Source organism: Chiloscyllium plagiosum, unplaced genomic scaffold, assembly GCF_037043375.1.
Source record: "Chiloscyllium plagiosum isolate Xiang-an unplaced genomic scaffold, Cpla_swu_hap1 HiC_scaffold_3, whole genome shotgun sequence".
Taxonomy (NCBI): domain Eukaryota; kingdom Metazoa; phylum Chordata; class Chondrichthyes; order Orectolobiformes; family Hemiscylliidae; genus Chiloscyllium; species Chiloscyllium plagiosum.
Genome location: NW_028270141.1, coordinates 24,245,764 through 24,270,319, shown reverse-complemented (window position 1 = coordinate 24,270,319; position 24,556 = coordinate 24,245,764). Strand labels below are relative to the sequence as shown.

Below are 24,556 nucleotides of genomic sequence, written 5' to 3'. Positions count from 1 at the left end.
GTAAAGGCAAATTAAACCACCCCTTCTCTGTTTGAACTTCTCTTTTTTAATATTTTAACGTTCATTACATTTTAAATCCCATAACCTATCTCTGAAGGCATTGGAAGATCTAAAGTTATGTCTGATGGATGGGAGACAGCCAGGAGGTTGGACAGACCGGCAATTTTAAAGGTAGGAAACAAATGGCCTATCCACTCTTGTTTAGTTTGTAAGTCACTCTGGGTATTTTGTCATATCGTAGATCCCAATGGCTAAACTTGAAATGGACCTCACTTCTGCTCAGAAATATGGTGGCTGGCCACAGACAGTTGTGTGGTAGTCAGCCAATTAGATATAGGGGCCTGGACAATCATGGGATGGGGATGGTCTGAAACTGGCAGGCCCTGCTCTTTTCTCACATGTGTGAAGGTCAGGGTGCCATATTTGATGGCATCCACTTTTTGCCATCCAGCAACACCAGTCTGGCAGTTTATGAGGAGTTGTAAATTCTGGATTTGCTGGCACTTACACAGCAATATTTGATCAGCAGATCAAGAGATCTTAAAGGGGCCAGATTCTGGATGCAGTGAGGGTATCACATGCCTATCTGGCATGTCACTCCATCTCCTTACCCTGTCTTTGGTAATTCTTGAAAGAACACCCATTGCTCTTAACCAGCTAGCAATTGCTTTGACATGTTACCTTTAACTAAAGGGCTCAGCACACTGAAACGTTTCCCATTACCCCCGACCCACCATCGTTCATCTCTGACCCCACCGCTATCATCTTTGAACATCTTTTGTGTTATCCTTTATTCTCAGGACACCATCATTGACCAACCATGTATAACTCCCCACAGTCATGCTTACACTACTGCAGATATCGATCTTCCCTGTACACTCCAGTTTCCTTCCTCTGCTTCTCGCAAGTCTTCATGGGCCTTCCCTCTTTTGTTTTGTGATGTCCTATTCCTTTTCACAGCTGCCATATGATTTCAGTGAATCATTGTGTCCTCTTCCTTTGATCCCCATAGAAGAATGAGCAGCTCCTACCCAATCTAGTCCACGAGACCCTACCCATCCTGCTTCACACACCTTTAACCAGTCACAAATTAGATTAGATTCCCTACAGTGTGGAAACAGGCCCTTTGGCTCAACAAGTCCACACTGACCCTCCAAAGAGTAAACCACCCAGACCCATTTCCCTCTGACTAATGCACCTAACACAATGGCCAATTTACCTGACCTGCACATCTTTTGGACAGTGGGAGGAAACCGGAGCACTCGGAGGAAACTCACACAAATACAGGGAGAACGTGCAAACCCCACATCCCTGGCATCCCTGGCGCTGTGAGGCAGTAGTGCTAACCACTGAGCCACTGTGCCACCCTAACCTTCAAGTTGAAGAAACGTGGTTGGCAGGTTCTGAAGGCATGTTTCTTGTTTGCTGCATGTCTAATTTGAAAGCTAGAATTTGTTCTGTTGAAGTTGTCTTTTCATGAGTTTGACTTGCAGGTACATTAAAAAATGGTTCTCACTGCTTGATTCAGATCCATTCTCAATCCCACCACTAACATTCATTCCACTGTTGGAAAGCTGACTTTTGTCTTTCTCTCAATTAAGTGCCTCTGGTCACCTTATTTCCCATTCCCAGGAGCTTGTCACAATTTTGCCCTCTGTTTGATGTACGTACTGCTGATTTTTCTAGAAGGTCATTTCTAAATGTGATTTTGACTGATTTTGGCTAATTGTCTCTCTTTCTAGGCAGATGATCAGGGTATTTTACAGGTACCTGGTTGTGAGTGGGCTGTTTTTAGACTTGGACATCCTGGTGTAATAACTCACATTGATATTGATACCAGCCACTTCAAAGGTACAGTGAAAAGTCAGTAGAAGATAGCAGACTCTTTCATCACATAATTAGCCTGAAATTAAACTCTTTGGATAACATTGCACAAATGCATAGTGCACTTACATGATATTGCCCTCAATGTTCATATAATGGCACTAAGCCATTGAAGAGAGTTTTAAAGACTCATAAATCTCAGAGAAAAGAAACTCTCTTCATTTCTGTCTCAAACTGCTTATCTTTAGTTTTGAAAAAATGATACCATCGTTCTAGATTCTCCCACAAGTCCAGTTCCACCCTGTCAAGACAGCTTGTAATTATAAAGCATCTTTCATAATCTCAGGACCTCCCAAAGTACCTCACAGCGAATAAAGTACTTGTGATGTGAAGTCTTGTGTTAATGGGGAAAGAAAGCAACTAATTTGAACCACAGCAAGTTTCCACAAGCAGCAAAACCAAATAATAACCAGATAATAGAACTGATGGAGATGGGAACAGACTTTCAAGGGACTGAATGATTTCTAGCCATTCCTATGTCTTCACTCATTTATTTTAATATTGTTGGTTGAGGAGGAAATGTTGGTTGGGACAATGGGAAAGATTTCCATGCACTTCTTTGGAATAATATCATGACGTGGAGGTGCCAGTGTTGGACTGGGGTGGACAAATTAAAAATCACACAACACCAGGTTATTGACCAACGGGTTTATTCGGAAGTACTAGCTTTTGGAATGCTGCTCCTTCATCAAGTAGTTGTGGAGCAACATCATAACTCACAGATTTATAGCAAAAATTCTCAGTGTCATGCAACTGAAACAATATATTGAACAAACCAAGATGGCTGCTAAGTCTTTCATCTTTTAGAATGGATTGCAAAATTGTTCACAATTTCCAGATGCGGTCTGACCAGAGCCTTATACAGATTTCGCAGTACATCCCAGTTCTTGTATTCTAGCCCTCTTGAAATGAGTGCTAACATTGCATTTGCCTTCCTAACTGCCAAATGAACCTGCATGTTAACCTGAAGAGCATCGAGAACGAGGACTCCTAAGTCCCTTTGTGCTTCAGATTTCCAAAGCCTTTCTCCATTTAGAAAATAGTCCATGCCTCTATTCCTCCTACGAAGGTGCATAAAGAGCCATTTTCCAGTCTTTTGTGGTCCTCACTAACTCCAGTGATTCCTGAAAGATCACTACCAATACCTTTACAATCGTCTTAGCTATTTCCTTCACCACTCTGGGGTGTAGTCCGTCTGGTCCAAGTGATTTATCTACCTTCTGATCTTTCAGCTTCCCCAGCATCTTCTTCTTAGTGATGGCCACTACACTCACCTCTGACCTCTGACTCTCTTGAAGTGCAGGTATGCTGCTGGTGTCTTCCACTGTGAAGACAGATGCAAAGTATCTATTCAATTCCTTTGCCATTCCTTTGTTCCCCAATCCTTCTTCTCCAGCTTCATTTTCCAGTGGTCCAATGTTCACTCTTGCCTCCATCTAACCTTTTATGTATCTAACTCAAACTCTTTCAGAATTCTATTGTATGACTAGCTATTTTACTCTGATATTTTATCCCCCCCTCCCCTCCCTCCCCCTTCCCCCCCACCATTACTGCTTTTTTAGTTGCCCTCTACTGGTTTTAAAGGCTTCCCAATCCTTTGGCTTCCCACCAGTCTTCACTTTGAAGGTAGTTGGCAACTTCACTCCCGCATTCAATTAACATGTGCTTTAATAATGCATGACTCCACTCCGATAAGGGGCCATACACTATAAGAAGTGGTGATCATAGCAGTTAGTGATGGTTGGGAAGCTTTGGGCTCAGAACCCATTATTTGCCATCTGATAATTAAATTAAATGGATGAAAAATAACAAGTTGTGACCTCACAATTTCCTGAGTAATGCCATCTAATGTTGCTCTTCATCAATCATGTCCATGTGGGGAAATGATTCTTGAATTTGCTCTAAGAGCTATTTGATAGTGCATATTCCTTGTCTGTCGAATGAAGGTGTTTGCATTTAGGCACCACGCATTACTTCAGTGCAAGTTCCCTGGATCAGTACTGTAATTCACAATAATTCTCAGCCAGCAGTGTCTATAGTTATCTGTTGTTGGACAATAATAAAAATAAAACATCAAAATTTATCAAATTGTTCACTTCCTCAAGTTAAGTTAACTACTTCAGAGAAAGTTAAGTTAATTACTTCTCTGTGAACCCAGAGGTAAAGAAATGGAAGGAGTGATCAGCAAGTTCCAGATGGCGAGATCAGACTTCAACTAGATGGGAGTAGCACCAAGGCGTGGGTGAATTTGGGACCAGGAGAGCATGAAAAGAACATTCAATCACTGTAGGAAGTGGATATCTAGAGTTAGGGATGATACGTACTTCATTTAAAAAAAAAAATCAGTTGCAATCTATCAGGTAAGGCTTGAATATGGGTGTCATAAACAGAAATATCTGGAAAAGCTCAGCAGATCTGGCAGTCTTAGTGGAGGGATTTTCAGCATCTGCGATTCTTTCAATTTTTTTTGTTGAGTGTGTTTTGTAAAGAGATGGCAGCTGAAACATGTTACATATTGTATGGTCAGAGGAAGGTGGAAGGATTTATGGGATGGATGTGTTGTCTAAAAATTACCAGAGTTCTTAGAGTAAATGGAGGCCCTAATTGCAATTGTTTTTCTTTATGTATGATTTGTTTAATATGTCAGTGTAACTCTTGGATACCATGCCAGAGAATCAATTATTTCATAAATTAGAAAGGTTGATACATATACTTGGAGGAAAAAAAGGCATAGATTCAATTAAGTGATAAAGGAATGATCATGTTGGGCTGAGAATTGAGAATGATGACTAAGTGTCACATGCAGTAATGCTGCCATTGCTCGTTTTAATTTATATACATGATTTGAAGTGGAAGATAGATGCAGCAACTTTCAGATGATACCACATTGAAGGATGGGGTTCAGATAACAAGAAGATAAATAAAATACAGAGGACTCTGACTGAGAAAATGAGCTTGGATTTTTAATTTAATGTGGACAGATAAAATAGTCAGACAAGGAAAGGAAAACAATGGAATATAAATTAAATACCACAGGACATAACATAAGTGTCATAGAGTCATAGAGATATACAGCATGGAAACAGACATATCCCTCTAAACCCATCCTATTTGTATACCCATCCAGATGCCTTTTAAATGTTCCAATTGTACCTGCCTCCACCATTTCCTCTCATTCCACACACACAACCCTCTGTGGAAAAAGCTGTGCCTTAGGTCCCTTTTATATCTTACCCCCCTCACACTAAACCTATGCCATCTAGTTCTGGATTGCCCCACCCCAGGGAAAAGACCTTGTCTATTTATTGTATCCATGCACCTCATGATTTTATAAACATCTATAAGGTCACCCCTCAGCCTCTGACACTCCAGGGAAAACAGCCTATAAATCCTCCAACCCTGACAGTATCCTTGTAAATCTTTTCTGAATCCTTTCAAGTTTCACAACATCCTTTGAAATAGGAAGGAGACCAGAGTTGCATGTAATATTCCAAAAATGGCCTAACCAATTGCTTGTACAACATGACCTCCCAACTCCTATACTCAATGTTTTGACCAATAAAGGAAAGCATAGCAAATGCCTTCTTCACTATCCTATCTACCTGTGACTCTACTTTCAAGGTATTATGAACCCACACTCCAAGGTCTCTTTGTTCAGCAACACTCCTCAGGATTTTACCATTAAGTGTATAAGTCCTGCTGTGATTTGCTTTTCCAAAATGCAGCACCTCACATTTATCTAAATCAAACTCCATCTGCCACTCCTCAGCCCATTGGCCCATCTGGTCAAGATGTTGTACTGTATGGTAACCTTTTTTGCTGTCCACTGTACCTCCAATTTTGCAAACTTACTAACTATACCTCCTATGTTCACATCCAAATCATTCATGTAAATGATGAAAAAAGTGAACCCAGCACTGATCCTTGTGGTACTTCACAGGTCACAGGCCTCCAATTTGAAAAGCAACCCTCCACCACCACCCATTGTCTTCTACCTTCGAGCCAGTTCTGTACCCAAATGGCAAGTTCTCCCTGTATTCCATGAGATCTAACCTTGCTAACCTGTCTCCCATGGGGAACCTTGTTGAATGCCTTACTGAAGTCCATACAGATCACATCTCCCACTCTGCCCTCATCAATCCTCTTTGTTACTTCTTCAAAAAACTCAATCAAGTTTGTGAGACATGATTTCCCACACACAAAGCCATGCTGACTATCCCCAGTCAGTCCTTGCCTTTCCAAATTGATGTAAGTCCTATCCCTCAGGATTCCCTCCAACAACTTGCCCACCGCCAATGTCAGGCTCACCGATCTATCGTTCCATAGCTTTCTAATTCTATTAGTTTTAACATAATGATGGAAAAGGGAAAGACCGGATCTAAAAGTTGAAGTTCGAAATTAGAGGATGGCTAATTTTGATGGTATTAGGCAAGAACTTTCAAAAGCTGACTGGGGGCAGATGTTCAGAGGTAAAGGGATGGCTAGAAAATGGGAGTCTTCAAAAATGAGCTAACAGAGGCCAGAGACAATATATCCCTGTTAGGGTGAAAGGAAAGGCTGGTAAGTGTAGGGAAAATCTGGATGACTTCAGAAATTGAGGTTTTGGTTAAGAAAAAGAAGGAATCATATGTCAGATGTAGACAGGAGAGATCAAATTGAATCCTTCGAAGAGTATAAAGGCAATAGGAGTATACTCAAGAGGGCAAAAAGGGGACATGAGATAGCTTTGGTAAATCAGGTTAAGGAGAATCCAAAGGGTTTTTATAAATACATTAAGTACAAAATGGTAACTAGGGAGAGAATAGGGCCCCTCAAAGATCAGCAAGGCAGCTTATGTGTGGAGCCGAAGGAGATGTGGGAGATACTAAATGAGTATTTTGCATCAGTGTTTACGGTGGAGAAGAACATGGAAGATATAGAATGTGGGGAAATAGATGGTGACATCTTGAAAAATGGGAACAGCTGGATGTCTTGAAATGCATAAAAGTGGATAAGTCCCCAGGACCTGATCAGGTGTACCCTCGGGAAGTGATTGCTGGGTCCCTTGCTGAGATATTTGTATCATCGATAGTCACAGGAGACCCTGAAGACTGGAGGTTGACCAAAATGGTGCGAGAGATATGTTGGCATCCAGGATGTCACCCTGAAGCCAAGAATACAATGTCGTAGTGAAAAAAACATGTTATTCATAAACAGTACTGTATAGAATTCTACTTCTGTCATTGAAGTTACTACAGAAAAATGGCCACGTTTTTTATACTGAGACTTTATGAGAAGTTAAAGAGATCTTTGGAGATAAAGGGAAGGCTTAAGGAGATCAGATGCAAAATGAGTTATCAATATGGTCTTCCATCTGCTTTGATAAACCAGAGGAAGGTGAATTTGCAGTGTATAGGGTTGAGTTCCTGTTTTTGAGTTTAATCCACCTTCCTTTCCTGAGATGAGTTGGAATTCCCTGTATAGTTTGCAGCAACAAAAAGGTAACAGTCTTAGCTAAGTAAAATCTAGTGACAAAAATATTAACATTGCATTCAAACATTTTCTTCACCTTTTTGTCACCAGGTAACTTCCCAGATAGTTGTAAAATTGAAGGATGTTCTATAACTCCAGAAGAAGAAAAAGAAAGAATTGCTACAAAGTGGAAAGACTGCCGTGGTTTGAAATGGAAGTTATTGCTGCCAATTACTAAGGTATATATAGATAGAAGTCAGACGTCCTCAAGTCGTATTATTGTTGATCAGTCAAGAAACTAAATAGAATATGCATGGAGCCATATTGTACCCAAAATTCCTAACTATGAATGTAAGAAACTTGGTGTGTGTATGGAATGAATTGTCAGAGGAAGTAGTTGAGGCTGGTATAATTACAACATTTAAAAAACATCTGGATGTGTAAATAAATGGGCAAAGTGCTGGCAAATGGGACTCGATTAATTTAAGATATTTTGTCAGCTTGGACAAGTTGGCCCGAAGAGTCTGTTTCCGTGCTGTATATCTCTATGACTCTTGACTCTAAATGGCTTCTCTGGTAACAGAGACACTTACAGTGGCTTTGGGAATGATTAATTGAGAAGCTCTTTCAACATAATGACTGGCAGAGTTATTGGACAGAATGATCTCTTATTGTGTTGCATGGTTCCGGAGTAACTGAGATAACCCTAACCCTAATATTAACCTTTACTCTCTCATTACTGAAGAGTGGAGGAAAGAGTTACTTTGACCACTCACATATATCCTTGTGTCTTACAGAAGTTTGAGACCCTGAAACAGGTTGCCCAACTTCTGAAGACTCAATTAAAGGAAAAAATCATCTTAAAACAAAGAGTGATCTCGTTGAGCGATATCATTGAGAGAGTTGTATGCCAGTCTGATTTAGGAATTTATAATCTGCTTGATATGAAGTTTGAATGGAAATTATTTAAGTTGAAAGAAAATACTAGGAGCCTATCTTAAAAAGCAACTCAACATTAAATCAATAGTTCAGTCAAATAATTTAGGGTTTTCAAAGAATTTCCAACATCAGCAAAAGAAACTGAAAATGCAGATATTTTATAATCAAGTGATATTTGTAGATGTTATTACACACCTGTGGAACAGCTGGGTATTGAACACAGGCCTCCTAGATCAAAGGTAGGGACACTACCATTCTGCTACAAGAGTCCCTAATCTTTAAACTGACAGAGGCAATGTAAACTGGCATCTGACTCTGATTGTACAATCAAGTTTTGAGAAGATTTGTAGCTCAGGTTGGGGTTCTGGATGTAGGTTTGCTCGCTGAGCTGGAAGGTTCATTTTCAGACGTTTCATCACCATACTAGGTAACATCTTCAGTGAGCCTCCAAGCAAACATACATCTGATTGCACATGCTATCTAATTTAGAACCTAACAATTTACATTTGTAGGTCCTGAAAGCAAAAGGTTGTGATGTAATGTGCAATCTTAACTCGATCTATTATAAGATCTATTTTTCTCCCTTCTCCTGCTTCTAATGGTCATAGCACAGGGTTGCTGGCTACTTTTAGTCCATTGCTATTCTAATCTGTGTTATTAAGGTGCAAGGTTCTCGGTCAACCAAGACTTAGAGTCATAGAGTCATAGAGATGTAGAGCATGGAAACAGACCCTTCAGTCCAACGCATCCATACCGACCAGATATCCCAACCCAATCTAGTCCCACCTGCTAGGACCCGGCCCGTATCCCTCCAAACCCTTCCTATTCATATACCCATCCAAATGCCTCTTAAATGTTGCAATTGTACAAGCCTCCACCACATCCTCTGGCAGCTCATTCCATACACGTACCACTCTCGGCGTGAAAACGTTGCCCCTGAGGTCTCTTTTATATCTTTCCCCTCTTACCCTAAACCTATGCCCTCTAATTCTGGACTCCCTGACCACAGGGAAAAGACTTTGTCTATTTATCCTATCCATGCCCCTCATAATTTTGTAAATCTATATAAGGTCAACCCTCAGCCTCCAACGCTCCAGGGAAAACAGCCCCAGCCTGTTCAGCCTCTCCCTGTAGCTCAGATCCTCAGATCCTGGCAACATCCTTGTAAATCTTTTCTGAACCCTTTCAAGTTTCACAACATCTTTCCGATAGGAAGGAGACCAGAATTGCACGCAATATTCCAACAGTGGCCTAACCAATGTCCTGTACAGCTGCAACATGACCTCCCAACTCCTGTACTCAGTACTCTGACCAATAAAGGAAAGCATGCCAAACGCCTTCTTCACTATCCTATCTACCTGCAACTCCACTTTCAAGGAGCTATGAACCTAAGGTCTCTTTGTTCAGCAACACTCCCTAGGACCTTACCATTAAGTGTATAAGTCCTGCTAAGATTTGCTTTCCCAAAATACAGCACCTCACATTTATCTGAATTAAACTCCATCTGCCATTTCTCAGCCCATTGGCCCATCTGGTCCAGATCCTGTTGTAATCTGAGCTAACTCTCTTCGCTGTCCACTACACCTCCAATTTTGGTGTCATCTGCAAACTTACTCTCTGTACTTCTTATGCTCGCATCCAAATCATTTATGTAAATGACAAAAACTAGAGGACTCAGCACCGATCCTTGTGGCACTCCACTGGTCACAGGCCTCCAGTCTGAAAAACAACCCTCCACCACCACCCTCTGTCTTCACTTTCACTCAAGTGTAAGGAGAAAGTACACCAGGCATTTTAATCTACTTTCTGGGTGATTGGGGTAAGGGGTTAGAGGATTATGTTAACTGGACTCAGGTTTGCTGCTCCTGGAAACAGTGTGGAGGCAGTTATTTGGGGCAGAGGTAGGCTGTGTGAAAGAAAGCTTTGGTGATCTAGGACTTGCAAGGAAAGCGATCACCTCTAGCCTTTGCCCCTCACATTTCTCACGTTAGCTTAAGTGCTCCCTCACCATCATAGCTCATCCAATAATCTCCATGACCACCCCTCCAAAAGTACCTCTAACCAGTTTACTCAACACACAAGGCTGCTCATACACTCCAAGCCAACATATGCACTTCCATTCCTGTCATGGCCTTTCAAAGTCACTATGCCAATTTGTTCCAGCCCATGACTCCCTCACTTATCTACATGGTCCCTTATAAAATCCTGTACCAACCATTGCAAACTTATGCCAACCCATGTCTCCTATCCATCATTCTTTGCCATTAAACTTACCATTCTAACTCCATAATAGCATATCCATAACAGGCAAACCTGTGGACGCAGGCTGAGATAATGTAAAGCTCGATTGAAAGCTTTTTAAAAAAGTGCTTGATTACTAAAAGCCCATTTACAACATTTAAATTCACATTCATATTTAATAATCCCAAGGATACTTGACCTCTTCCAAAGGCTCAATAACCTCTCTAACTGGTCTGTCTGGATCTATCCAAAATGGTTCTCTTGTCTCTTTGAAAAGATACCATATCTCTCCAAAGAACTCTGTCAAATTTAGATCTTTTCTTGAAAAATGTGGATCTTTTATCTTGTACTTTGGAGATCTCACTAATGAAAATTTGACCTGTGAAAGTGCTGCCATTTTATAGGTACAGCTCAAACCTTATGAACCACAGGTATGCAGATTGCAACTTGCTTCACCCCAATTAAAAAGGTGAATGGTAAGTTCAGGGAAGGGGCCTGGTATTGGAGCTCTGGTCAATTTTAGCCAACTTGGAAATCTACCCTAACCTGCAAAAATTCAGATCTTAATGATATATTGCATCTATTTTGGATTTTGCTGTCCTTGGCTAAGTTCCCTCACTATCTCAAGTGTCTGGCCTGTAAAATCCAAATTAACTCAGTCGTACCCCTCTTTGTATTTCCTATTGACCTCATTGTTTGTTGAAGGGCTGTTATTTGTACTGTTGTCTCTTCAGTCAATAAATCCTATTGATCAGGGCAGTATGGACAAATTAGGCCGAAGGGCCTGTTTCCATGCTGTAGACCTCTATGACTAAATGGTCTATAAAAATAACAAATTTATACATTTATGCAATAGGAGATCTTGCTCTTTTCTTCAAATATCACTTTCAATTTGAAAATCAGGTTCCTAAACAAAATATTTCCATTTTCTATGTTGGTCTCCTTTCCTCAAGAAAATTTAATGATTAAACATTCTAAACAGATGCTCCTTTTGTGTGAAAACTGCTTGACCCTCTGTGCAAGTCGACCATATAAAATAGGTTGTATGTCTGGTTAGAAAAAGAATGTGTTCCATAAAATGAGTCACTGCAGGCTCCAAAGCTTGTTAATTTTTTACGTGTGGTGGTCTTAGCTCTCTGATGGGCATTCTTCAGGATCATGTCATGTTTTGAAACCTCTTACCTGTTCAGAATCCTGCACGGTGGGAGTAATGGTTGGGTTTATTCATGCAGTACATTGCAGATCTACCTTGGGGATGGGAATTGCTTTTTTTTTGGCAGTTGTTTTGTTCTGTCAGAGAGCTGTTTCAGGGGCTGTTGTGTGAAACAGCAACTTCAGGACTTTCACAGACTTATGTCTTCCTCTTGACAGTGCAGCTGCTTTATTTTGCTAATATAGTTAGTGTTTTCTTTCAAATGAGGAACAAGTTGAACTTTAAATAATCCTTCTCTCTAGTGGTTCAGGGATGGGGGAGCTGAAATAAATGGAGATTTCCATTGTTGAGTCTGCTTTTGGGTTAATTCTTTACCAACAATAAATAAGTGTGAATTTAAATATCTGAACCTAATTGTGGAAATAAAATCAACAACTATTTAATTCATATAGCTTGTAACCTTCAACTATGTCCTTGTAACTTCCTTTCAGGGTATGTTTCAGCTTAGTTACTGCCAATAAATGTTATAATGTCTCTTTAATTAACAACTCCTTTAACCTTTACAGTGTCACTGCTAATCTGATATTCTTGAGAAATCCTACCACAGGCTACAAGTTACAATTTGTACAAGTTACAATTCTCAGTGCTTGGCTTCTATTGATGGACTACCCATTCAAAGGATTAGAGTATGTGGACCAGGAACAGCCATTAGCTATTTGACCCTGCGCCACCATTTATCATAGAAACCCTGCAGTGTGGAAGCAAGCCATTCAGCCCATGAAGTCCACACTGCCCCTCCTACTCTATCCCTACAACCTTGCATTTTCCATGGCTAACCCACCTAGCCTGCACATCTTTGGACTGGGGGAGAAAACCAGAGCGCGCGCGCGCGCACACACACACACACACACACACCAGGAGAATGTGCATACTCTGCACAGACAGCTGCTCAAGGGTGGAATTGAACCTCCGTCCCTGGTGCTAACAGACAGCAGATGAAATCATTGAGCCACCATGCCACCCCATTTACTGAGAATGTGGCTGATTTGATTGTAACCTCAAATCCAAAATTTCTCACCGAACCTTTAATCCCCTTGCTTGATGAGAATTTATCCACTTATATCTTAAAAATATTGGAAGCCTCTGCTTCCACTATCTTTTCAGGGAGAGTTCTAATGGCTCATGACCATTTAAGAGAAAAAGAATTTGTCTATCCCTTTTTAAATGGCAGATCTGTATTTTTCAAAAAAGACCCTGTTAGGACCTTGCTGGATCCTGTATGCTTTAATCAACTTGCCTCTTACTTCTGAGTTCCAGCAGTTATAAGTCTAGTCTGTCCAATCCTTCCTTATAAGGTGACCTTTCCCTTCCAGGTATTTGTCTGGTACACTTCTCAGAATTATTTCCAACGTATTAACAACCCTCTTGATACTCAGTGACTCCCACCTCTGCCCGGTTTGCACTACTTACAATGAGTTTCACTATCTGTTTTCCCACCTGCAACAATATTTAATGATTATGAGGCTGGGTGGGACAGGCTTAATGTCCTGTTCCTAAGTGTGAGTTAATTAATCCCTGTGAAAAGTAACTTCCTGACGGCAGTCCTGAAATTAATGTTTAATTAGTTTTAAGCTATGTCCTCTTGGCTTGTTCCCAGTTTATTTCAAAATATTATTCAGAATTAATAATATCTCACCTACTTGGACATGGTAACCACTTGTGGGGCTTCTTTTTCTTTGCACTAAAAATGCTTTTGTTTCTCCTCCTCATGCTGACCCGAGACACCAATGATCTGTTGTCTGCACTGCTCAAGCACCTGTATGTCTTGTCTGACCTAAGCCACCAGGACTGGTCACAATGCTCACGTTGTTACTTTGACCAAAGGTCTGACTTGTATTCTGCCTCTTTGGCAAGATAGTTCAGTATTTATTGATTGCTGCTTTGTGTTAGTTGGATATGCTGAGTATGAGAGCTAAGAAAATGGAATTGACGTAGAGATCGACCAGCAAGTGGTGAGTAGGCTAGAAGGCTGAATGGCCTAATCTTGCTCATGTGAGCTAAGGTGTTAGCCCTTCCCATGAACCTTATCAGTGCCTTTTTAAACAATGTTGCAGTATTTATTACAGTCCGCTTGAGTTATTTCGTTCAGAAAATCAGGGTAATTTATCAGGCATAACTGTTAGTTTTAAAACCATGTTGACTACTATTTATTGAGTTATGTTTAATTTTGATGTTGATAATTAGGTGAATTATTTTGCCTAGAATTGAGTAGGTCTGTAGATGCTTGTGTCCTGATAGGACCAGTCCCTGCATGTGGTTTCCTAATTTATAACAGTTCCAGATGGGATACCCCAAATTGTTAAACTCACCTCCAGCCCCAAGTTGGTTGCAACAAGGTACACAGACCAGGGTTAAAACTGGCTTATAACTCCCTTTTTTGTGTATTCTTGAAATCAGAAAACAAAAATGTTTCTTGCCAAGACTGATTTCTTTTCTTCCATCATTTTCACAGTCTGAGATGACTAAAAGGAGATTGCAGTTCAGTTTTTCCCCATTTGAAGTCCTTCTCTTTGAAATTTCCTTAACACCCATCTGGTGTGACATTCCATCATCTTGCTTGAGGCTAAGCACAATCCATACAACTCTTACAGATAATAACTGAATTTCATTGCTCAAAATTTGTATTCTGAGCCATTTTTTGGCTGTATGACCCCTATACAAATTCTCATTGCAATTAAAGGTTCAGTACGTCTGTAGGTGATCTGGAATTATCCTCCGTGTTAATAACAATATAACCACTATCACTATTTTGAATATGTGCACTATATTGGTTGTGCACTACTGCTTTCAATCTGTTTTTCCGCACACTGTACGTTGACTCTTTCATAATGATTGTCATCAGTTTCTTCCTCAGCGCTCTGTTATAAATGTCAACTAACTTGGGGACTTAAGCCTTTTAAACTTGTCTTAGACCTTCATCTCAATTATAAAGTAATAAAGAAAATTGATATTGTTAAGACATGTCATCCTTGATATTCTTCCCTCAGGTAGTACTTGGAGTTCAGGTCAATAAAATCTATTCCTTAAAATCCAAAAAAAAATCTATTGAAAGGATCATAATTTAGAGTACTGATAACCACACTTCATTCTGTTAATGACATCTTGGACCATTCTAACATACTAGTTCTGTCACTCTTTATCCTCCTGACAACATAACATGCTTCCTTTAATTACTTCAGTACACTGTTATAGGATAAAATTTACACTTCTGCTCTTGTGTTGTTTCAATTAAGGGGGATTACTTTAATGAAAAAAAGTGTTTGATTATCTTCTGTTACTCCTTTTGCTTGGTTAAAAGTACAAGTGATGTAAATTAGGAAAGTGAAACATAACATTAGAATAACATGCAAAAGACAAGGGACATGGGACTAAGCAGCTCATTATGAGGTCTAATACCTGTGGCATCCTCTATTGTTTGATTCTGTGTCAGAATGCTTCATTGTGTCATTGGTACATGATCTCATTGTGAGGGCAATAGCTCATAATTCTTCTTATGCTTCATCTCCTTCTAAAAGGTAAGTTTCCAAAACAGTTTTCATCATAGTTAGCATGTAATGACTGCTTTTTCCGTTTTATTTCAATTTTAGCTCAAACCACACCAGCAACACTCCTACCCCACAGAAATGAAAGATATTCTAACTCATGTGCGACTGACAATTAAGCCAGATGGTGGGATCAGTAGGATGCGGCTCTTGGGAATTCCGTGCACTCTTCCCTCAGGAAACCTGTGAAAAGAATCTCTACAAATGCATTGCAATTTTTTTCTCTCAATTATATCAATTTTGCTAGAAATATACTTGTGCTGGATTGCCAACTTTTCTTTGTTCCAGTTTGTCTTGTGTCATTTGAATTACTAAACTATAGGCTTCTTATGAGGAAGCTAGAAGATGAAAATTATGACAGAAATCTTCTCTCAAATCCCAATTATATCATTTTTATTACTGCAGTAGAGTTGCGAAGGCAATGAACCTACATGAAATCTTAACTAGTCTGATTTTATAACTTATAAATAATGTGTTCAAATATCTCTGTAAATCCTGGTTCTAATCTCTGCTTGAGTAAATTATTGAGGTTGTGGAGGTTTCCTTGTTTTGAGTAAAATGAAGAATTGTTGCCAAGGGAAGAATTGTCAACGCCTTTATCTTGTTTGCTCTGTAGTGGTTGTGCCTATCAATTCAATTTTAAGGGGTCTATTAAACACCACCTTCTCCCCACCCCTGTCCATCTCACCCCACCCTTTGCAAGGAGAGCTGATTAGATACAAACATAGGGATTCTTGCAAGCAAATGGAATGGAATGTCTATTTTCACCCGGCTATATCTGAGTCCTCATGTTTGAGGTGACCTCCTCCTTCTCCTCATCTACTGATGATGGGGAAGTTCTACCTTAAATGGACTCCCCTAGAAGTAGCAATTGCCAGGCTGTGGCATATTCAAGATTAACTTAAATCGCCAGCATATCTCTACACTTTAATCTGGCTTATTTCAGAACTGAATAGGATGCATGCAGGCTTTTAGAGCCTCTTTTTCACTCTTAAGCAATATTTGATAACACTCTCTAATTTAAAGAGTTTTGAGAAGATTTGTAGTTCAGGTTGAGGTTCTGGATGTAAGTTTGCTCACTGAGCTGGAAGGTTCATTTTCAGAAGTTTTGCCACCATACTAGGTAACGTCATCAGTGAGCCTCCGGTGAAACACTGGTGTTATGTCTTGCTTTCTATTTATGTGTTTAGGTTTCCTTGGGTTGGTGGTGTAATTTCCTGTGTTGGAAATGCCATTTCCTGTTCTTCTTCTTGGGGGTGGTAGATAAGGTCCAAATCAATGTGTTTGTTGATAGAGTTCTAGTTGGATTGCCATGCTTCCAAGAATTGTTGTGCGTGTCTGTTTGGCTTGTCCCAGGATGGATGTGTTGTCCCAGTCAAAGTGGTGTCCTTCCTCATCTGTATGTAAGGATACTTGATCTTGCAAAGTATTTTGTAAATCTGTATAGGATCTAGTGGACTTAAAAGATTCTATACAGACAACAAACATCATTTACAAAATACCTTGCAAGAGCTGTAACAAACACTATATTGGGCAAACAGGCAGAAAACTAGCCACCAGGATACATGAACATCAACTAGCCACAAAAAGATATGACCCACTATCACTAGTTTCCTTCCATACAGATGAGGAAGGACACCATTTTGACTGGTACAACACATCCATCCTCGGACAAGCCAAACAGAGGCATGCACGAGAATTCCTAGAAGCATGGTATTCCAACTAGAACTCATTCAACAAACACATCGATTTGGACCCCATCTACCACCCTCTGAGCAAAAAAAACGGATATGACAAAACCAACACAGGAAATGTAATCACCAAATAGGCAATGACATCTCCAACCCAAGGAAACTTAAACACATAAAAAGAAAGTGGAACATAACACCAGCGCTTCACCAGAGGCTCACTGATCTTGTTACATAGTGTGGTGAAGAAACATCTCAAAACGAATCTTCCAACTCAGCGAGCAAACTTATATCCAGAACTCTCTAATTTGAAATATAGATATGTTGAATGTATGCATTCAGCTAATTGAGGGCCACAAGTTACAGGCAATGGTATTATTGTGCAATCGGTTAAGCACTGGTACAACATTTCTTTGTGCTATTTTAATGGACATGCTAGCGATTAATGGTTGTCTTAACATTTTAAGGAAAGAAATGTGTTCCAAGTATGTTTATGAAACAATATAAACAAATGTAATGTCCATCCTACTACTCCCTTATGTGTAAAATGTATTGCCTTGACACATGGTAGACAGCAATGAATTACTTTCAATAGTTTAATCATCTCTTTATTATTAGGGATATTTTACTTTTCAAAGTTTGTAAGAAGATTTGTAGCTCGGGTGCTCGTTGTTGTGGTTCTGTTCGCTGAGCTGGGAATTTGTGTTGCAGACGTGCCACACACACAGATGACAAGCAACATGAGTTCGACTGGGACAACACTACTATTATAGGACAAACCAAACACAGAACAGCCAGGGAATTCCTAGAGGCATGGCACTCATCCACAGATTCTATCAACAAACACATCGACCTGGACTCAATATACCGGCCACTGCAGCAGACAGCTGGAACTGACAACCGGAAGCGGCAGAGACAAACCACTATAAATGCCGGAGGAAACATCACAGAAGCGCTTCACAGGAGGCTCCCAAGCACTGAGGATGTCACCTAGACAGGGGACGAAACGTCTGCAACACAAATTCCCAGCTCGGCGAACAGAAGCACAACAATATTTTACTTTTTTAAAATGTCTGATCAATATTATAGGATTAGGGGGCAAATACAATTTAAATAGAAGCTAATAAGCTTAGTTCAATATTGTTTGTGCTTAAAAGAAATCACTGATAAAAGACAATGTTTTAAATGTTATGTGGGTGCCATCTGTGTTAGCATTAAATTGAGTAATTTTTGATGAAATGATCAAAGAGGATATATAACATAAAGATGGATAACTGAATATGTACTCACTGTCTTATTTATTACCTTCGGTAATTCCATCTTTCAGCTAAGACACTACAATGCAGATCCTTTGCACTTTTCTGGTAGATATAAAAGATCACATGTGATTTAATGAAAAGCAGGAGCATCTTAACCAACGTTTGCCTTGCAACCAGTAGCTGAAATGATTGCTGTCTGTGAGAACCTGCTGCGTATAAATTGGCAGCTACATTTCCTATGTTACACAGAGTGATTGCACTTCAAAACAACTTAATTAGCAGTAAAGCATTTTAGAAAGTTCTGAGGTCATGAAATGTCATATATGGATGGAAGCCTTTCTATGATAGATGTATCTGTGGGGAGAGAAAAACTTGTTGGGCTGATTTAATAAGCTGATTGGTCTTTACTGCATTCACAATTTTCTACATTTTCAACGACTTGGCTAAAGTAGTATTTTCTCGATGCCCCTGCTTTCAAGGAAGTAAAGAAAATGGTGTAAAGAGGAAATAAATAGATATATCAGTTTTACTACTTCCAGACTGTGCAGATTGGGTAAGTTAATGTTTATCTGCTGAAAAAAAACTAAGGGTAAGTTGCACTAATTGTGTTTCTGGTTTGCTGAAGAAACAATAGATCGTTGTATATGGCAAAGAGATCAAGTTTGTCTCCAGGATGGAAAAAACTCTTATAAAGTTCTAGATTTGGGAGTTATTCATTAACTGAAGATGTGCAGGGCTAAATAATGCAAGCACTTTAATTTCAATGTGAAGTGATGTAAAATTACAATTTTATTTGGATCCCTGTAATGATGAGCAGGGAGTAAGCGTATTCTACTTAGATATTTCATGTATCTTCAGTGGATGGAGACCTTTAAAATTTCCAGACCACTTAATGTGATAAAAATATATAAATTACTCACTACAAGTGCAGAGTCGTTACTTTTCTGGATGAACATTGGATTCCGTCTGCTACAAGTAAAAGAAGGTCGTCTTTTGGAGAATTGGAAAGATGCCAAGCTCTTTAAGAAAATTCATCCAAGATTGGCATAACTTTCCTAACTGGGACTTCTTTGGATATACGAGCTCAACAAAATTTTCATGAAAATCCATATATATTAGGCATTTCATGATGCTGTAACATTTTTAGTGTCATGGAAATTTCCCCACCAGGGTTACGGAAGTAACCTTGAGCATAGACTTTAAATACAGAATTGCAAAATATAACAATGAATTAGTTCAACAAACATCCTTTGTGGAAAAAAGTGCTTTCGCATTTACGTGACATTTTGCTGTTCATGCAAAGAGCATAGAAACCATAAGTAGCAATCAGTATGAGTTTTCAAGCAATAGGTCATGCCTCACTAATCTACTGGAATTCTTTGAGGAGGTAACTGAAATGAGAGGAGGAGAGTTAGCCAATAAGTTTTTGATACGTGTACTTTCAGAAAGCCCTTGATGAGATTTTTTATCTCAGACAATTAAAGAAGGTAGTGAACCTTGAATCGAACAGCAGATTAGTTTTGGGAATTGGCGAGACAATCGAATATAGAAGGTGATGAGTAAAATACTTCATGTGCTGAAAACCAAAGCCATAAAACACTGTAACTATAGAGTCAAAGAGTGTGGTGCTTGAAAAGCACAGCCGGTCAGGCAGCATCTGAGGGCAGAAGAAACGAAGTTTCAGGCATAAGCCCTTCATCAGAAATAAGGCTTTTGGGCCAGGGGGGGCTGAGAGATAAATGGGAGGGGGAGGGGGAGGGGGTGGCATGCCCTCCACGTCCCTCCTACCCAAAATACACAAACCTGATTGCCCCAGTCAACACATTGTCTTAGCCTGCTCCTGCCCCACCGAACTTACCTCTACATACCTTGACACTGTCCTGTCTCCCTTAGACCAGGAACTCCCCACCTACATTTGGGGCACCATCCATGCCCTCCACTTCCTCCATGACTTCCATTTCCCTGGCCATTGTGAGCGAAGCCAAGTTGCTGCTGGCACACCACAGCCAAAGTCCAGGACTGGACTTATCTTCATCTTGGACCTCCAGTTCCTGTACACATCTATCCACCATGATGAAGGCTTCCAAGCCCTCTGTTTCTTCCTCTCATGCTGACCCAACCAGTACCTTCCACTGACATACTCATTCAACTGGCTGAACTGTCTTCACTTTCAACAACTTCTCCTTCCAATCTTCCCACTTCCTCCGACCCCTCCCATTTATCTCTCAACCCCCTTTGGCCCACAAGCCTCATTCTTGATGAAGAGCTTATGCCTGAAACATCGATTAACCTGCTCCTCGAATGCTGCCTGACCTGCTGTGCTTTTCCAGCATCACACTCTTTGACTCTGATCGCCAGCATGTGCGGTCCTCACTTTCTCCTAGCTGCAACTATGCAGCAGATTAGACAGCATCAGTAAGGGAACAGACAACTGAGGTTTCAGGTTCAAATCTTATTAATACATCGATGAGTTCATCCTGATGGCTGGAACACTTGCAAAGTTTAAGTACAATCAAATTCTACAGCTGTGCTCCTGGTCCATGGACTAGGAGCACTTAAGGCAGATACTTTACCCCAGGTCTCTTGTATTTATATATGCAGCAGATACTTGAAGTAGCAGCAATGTCAGCTCAGAAGTGTGAGAACTCACCGATTGGAATTGTCACTTCCCAAAAGGAGTGGTGGCAAAAGTAATGGGAGAAGAAGATAATTCCCATACCCACCATCTTCTTGTCAACTCTGGGACCCTTGCTCAACTTTAAGATTATTTTCGAAGCAACCTGTTCAGAGTTACTATTTCACACCTCTGGAGTTGGTTGGATTTGAATACAGGCTTCCCTGCCCAGAGGTAAGGACTCTACCATTACACCAAAAGAAACTTAAGCTCAACTTTAACACCCAGCTACTTATTAAGACCCTTCAATGATCAATTAATTACAACTAATAGCCCTCCATGCCAGGGCTGTGATTCTCTGTTCCTGGCAAACATGAACAGTGGCAGCCTTCATGATTGGTAAAATGGTTGGCCTGCTGCCAGCTAGGGGTGTGAGGTCCTTCACCTATTTCTTTGTATGATCATTGGGCGAGGGGTCAGAGGCTGACTACTTTACACCACTTCTTCCATCCTTTTGCCTGATCTCCAGTATCCCCTCTTTTTGTTTCTTTAAACCTGCAGTCCCTACCACAAAACGTTGCCTACCTTGTCTGCCAGTCCTGACTTTGGCTTGCTGTTTCACCAGCAACTTGGCCTCTGAGGCCACATGGCTGCGCACAATGGCTGCCATCACAGATTGGTCAACAGATGAGGTAGGTCATCACTGTCACTTGAAGGGATACACAAAAAGGACCTCTAAGTGACCACTTATGTGCCTGATAGAAATCCAGCAGGCTTACATCCCAGCTAGCAAGAATGTGGTTCATAGAAGAAATGTTTTCCCACATTGTGAAGGTGCACCATCAAATTGACCATGACTAATTCATTACAATCAATAAAAAAATATGTGTAATGATTATGTTGATGTTAGATTAATAATATGTTTTTTAAATTCTTTGAGAGAATATTAGCACAAATGGATGAGTTTAGTTTATTACTGCTCATAATATTGATTGTTAAGATTCATACTATTCAACCATACCATTGTAATGTCAAACAAACCTTTAATTGAATAATGCAATTAAGAGAACGATATTAGCTGAAATACATCATTTGGTCCAAAGCTCAAGCCATATGGCATCACTTTTCAGCTATTCAGCAACTTTGTATTAAAACCAGACCACTTTTAAAAAGTATACATACAAGACGCTAATTGTTGCCTATATCCTCAGAGCATTGAAATCCAGAATCAATGGGATCAGTTTATTTGTGTGTGCACTGTTGGTGATAAACACAATTTCTCAACTCTCATCAGCAGCACACATTTGGAACATGTTCCCATTTTGTCACTAACTCCAAATTAGTTCTTTCCTAAGTCTGAAAATACGTAGATATTAATGTTTTTCTTCTGCTTATTTTGGCCTTTGTGATCTTTCATCTTTTAATGCTTAAGAATGAAAGAAGGAACAGTGGCTAGTTACAGTTTATCAATGGGGAAAAGCTGAGCTGACTCAATGTGCACCTGGACAGATTTCACTATTTGTCTTGACTAATGCTGTTTCATAATATTGTGTACTGACCTCAACTGTTCTTAATATTTGTTAATGACTTATGTAACAGAGTAGAGAGCCACATATCCAATTTACTGATTGCATAAAGATAAGGTGGTGTAGAAGGTAGTGGGGGTTGAAGCATAGAATTACAAAGATATTATTAGATTAAGTAGATAGGTGAAACTATGGCAGATGAATTTCAGTACAGGTCAGTATGAAGTCATCCACTTAAGAATGAATAAAGATTAAATTATTTCTTCACATGGAAGAGTTGGGCATAGTGGAGCTTAAAAGAAATGTAAGGGTCTGTGTACAGATACAAAACATAATCAAAAACATATAGAGAATATTAGCCTTTATATGTAAGGGACTAAAATATAAAAAGGAATTATAATTTTCTGCATCTATACAAAGTCATCATTATGCCACATCAAGAGGACTTTGTATGGTTCTTGACACTATATTTGAGAATGATAGGTTGGCCTTGGAAGGAATTCAATGCATTTTCCCAAGACTTTAACAGGTAAATGAAGAAGGAAGTACACAAACTGGTTCTATTTTCCTTTAAAAAAAAGGTTAAAGCATAATTTAGGTTAAATGAAAAGGATTGACAGAGCAGATCAAAACGTCTGCTCATGGAGGAGTCAAAGACCTTGAAACCAGAGCAAAGTCACTGAGAAGAAAATTCAAGGACCACTTTCTTGTGTAATTCCCATCCAAGTGTAGAGCCATCTTCCACAAAAAGCCATAAATTAATAATTTGAAATATGTGATCAATAGATTTTTGCTAGTGAAGTGTATTAAGGAATGTAAAGCTAAGGTAGGTGGATGCAGTTAGGGTGCATATCAACCAAGCTCGTATTGAATAGTAAAACAGGCATAAGGGGCTGAATGGCCAGCTCAGGTGCTGATGTTACTTGTAGTTTCTGAAGCATACTAGCTTAAGATTTGATCTTAACCTCTTCTGTCCATCTAATTCAGCCAACCTGAGACATCCAATCAGGTGCTTGAATCTAGTAAGGGCTTAATTTTATGAATGTCTGTAACACACACACACACACACAAACATATTTTCCTATTAGCTGATCACAAAACAGCCATCCTGAGGCATTTATAGCCCAATGGTCTAATTTTATCTGAAGGATGAAATGCGATAACAGGAACAGAAAATGATAATGACACGCCAAGACAGATTATAAATAAGCAATGGTATAATGAGTCAGGATCTCACAACCTTTGTCAGCATGGTGTGCCTTGTTGTTTACCTATGGTGTCCTGCAAACTTCTAGTATACCGTTGCAGTGCAAAGCTTTAATCCTCTGCCAAATGAGGGACATATTTAATTTGACTGACTTTACACAGAAGTCACTTCCCCATCCCTATGACTAAAGGTGAATTTAGAACTTTTCTACCAAATGAGAAATAGCACTGAGCCCAGATGACACATCTTGAATTTCAATTCATGTTTTTTTAAGTGCAAATATGAATGTGTTCAGAAGGTTCTTTGGGAATCATGTGTTGTGGAAATTGTGGGACATTTACCTTGCATGAGCTATGGCTCGGATCTCCCTGGAATAAAGTATTTACAACATAAACACTGCAAAAACCAACTCACAAATGATATATATTTAAAGACATGCTCCACATTGCCCATGATAGTTTTGCATTTGCCTTCCCCAACTTCTCTGTGAGGAATTCCTTGTCGATATTTTATACTTTTTATTTCAATTGATTTTAAAAATTCTTTCCATTAATATTGTTTGAAACATAATAATTTAAGGTTTGAATTCTTAGTTGTTTACTTACAAAATAAAATAGAATCATTTCTCACTGTTGCATGCTTTCTGGCAGCACTTCAGAAAATGCTGCAGCTTGACTGGGTGTCATGTAAGTTTTGTGGCATACATTTGGACATGGTTGTCCATGCTCAGACATTTAAGAGATTGAGAGGTAAGCATATACTATACTTGCACCAAGTAATCTTAGTGATACGCTGTTAGGCATTAAAGTGAAATATTCAACCCTGATAAATGCCGTATAAAATGACAAAAACCTAAAATGGAGTAACGGAAAGAGACAATCGGAATAAAAAAGGTAATTAATCACAGATGTTGAGTTTCTGAATGCATGACTAGACATGGTATAAATAATGGATGTAATTGAAAAATTAATTTCTCTGTGAAAGGATACAAT

General features: G+C 39.6%; 1 protein-coding gene across 1 annotated transcript in view; it reads left to right on the top strand.

Annotated features, from left to right (window-relative positions):
- allc (allantoicase) overlaps nucleotides 1-16,040 on the top strand; it is a 34,567-nt gene extending 18,527 nt beyond the window's left edge. The window contains exons 9-12 of the mRNA XM_043678553.2: nucleotides 98-171; nucleotides 1,743-1,851; nucleotides 7,447-7,574; nucleotides 15,316-16,040. Of these exons, the coding sequence (XP_043534488.2) occupies nucleotides 98-171; nucleotides 1,743-1,851; nucleotides 7,447-7,574; nucleotides 15,316-15,459 (455 nt within the window). The 3' untranslated portion in view covers nucleotides 15,460-16,040. The remainder of the gene's footprint in view (nucleotides 1-97; nucleotides 172-1,742; nucleotides 1,852-7,446; nucleotides 7,575-15,315) is intronic.
- Nucleotides 16,041-24,556: the final 8,516 nt, after the last annotated feature.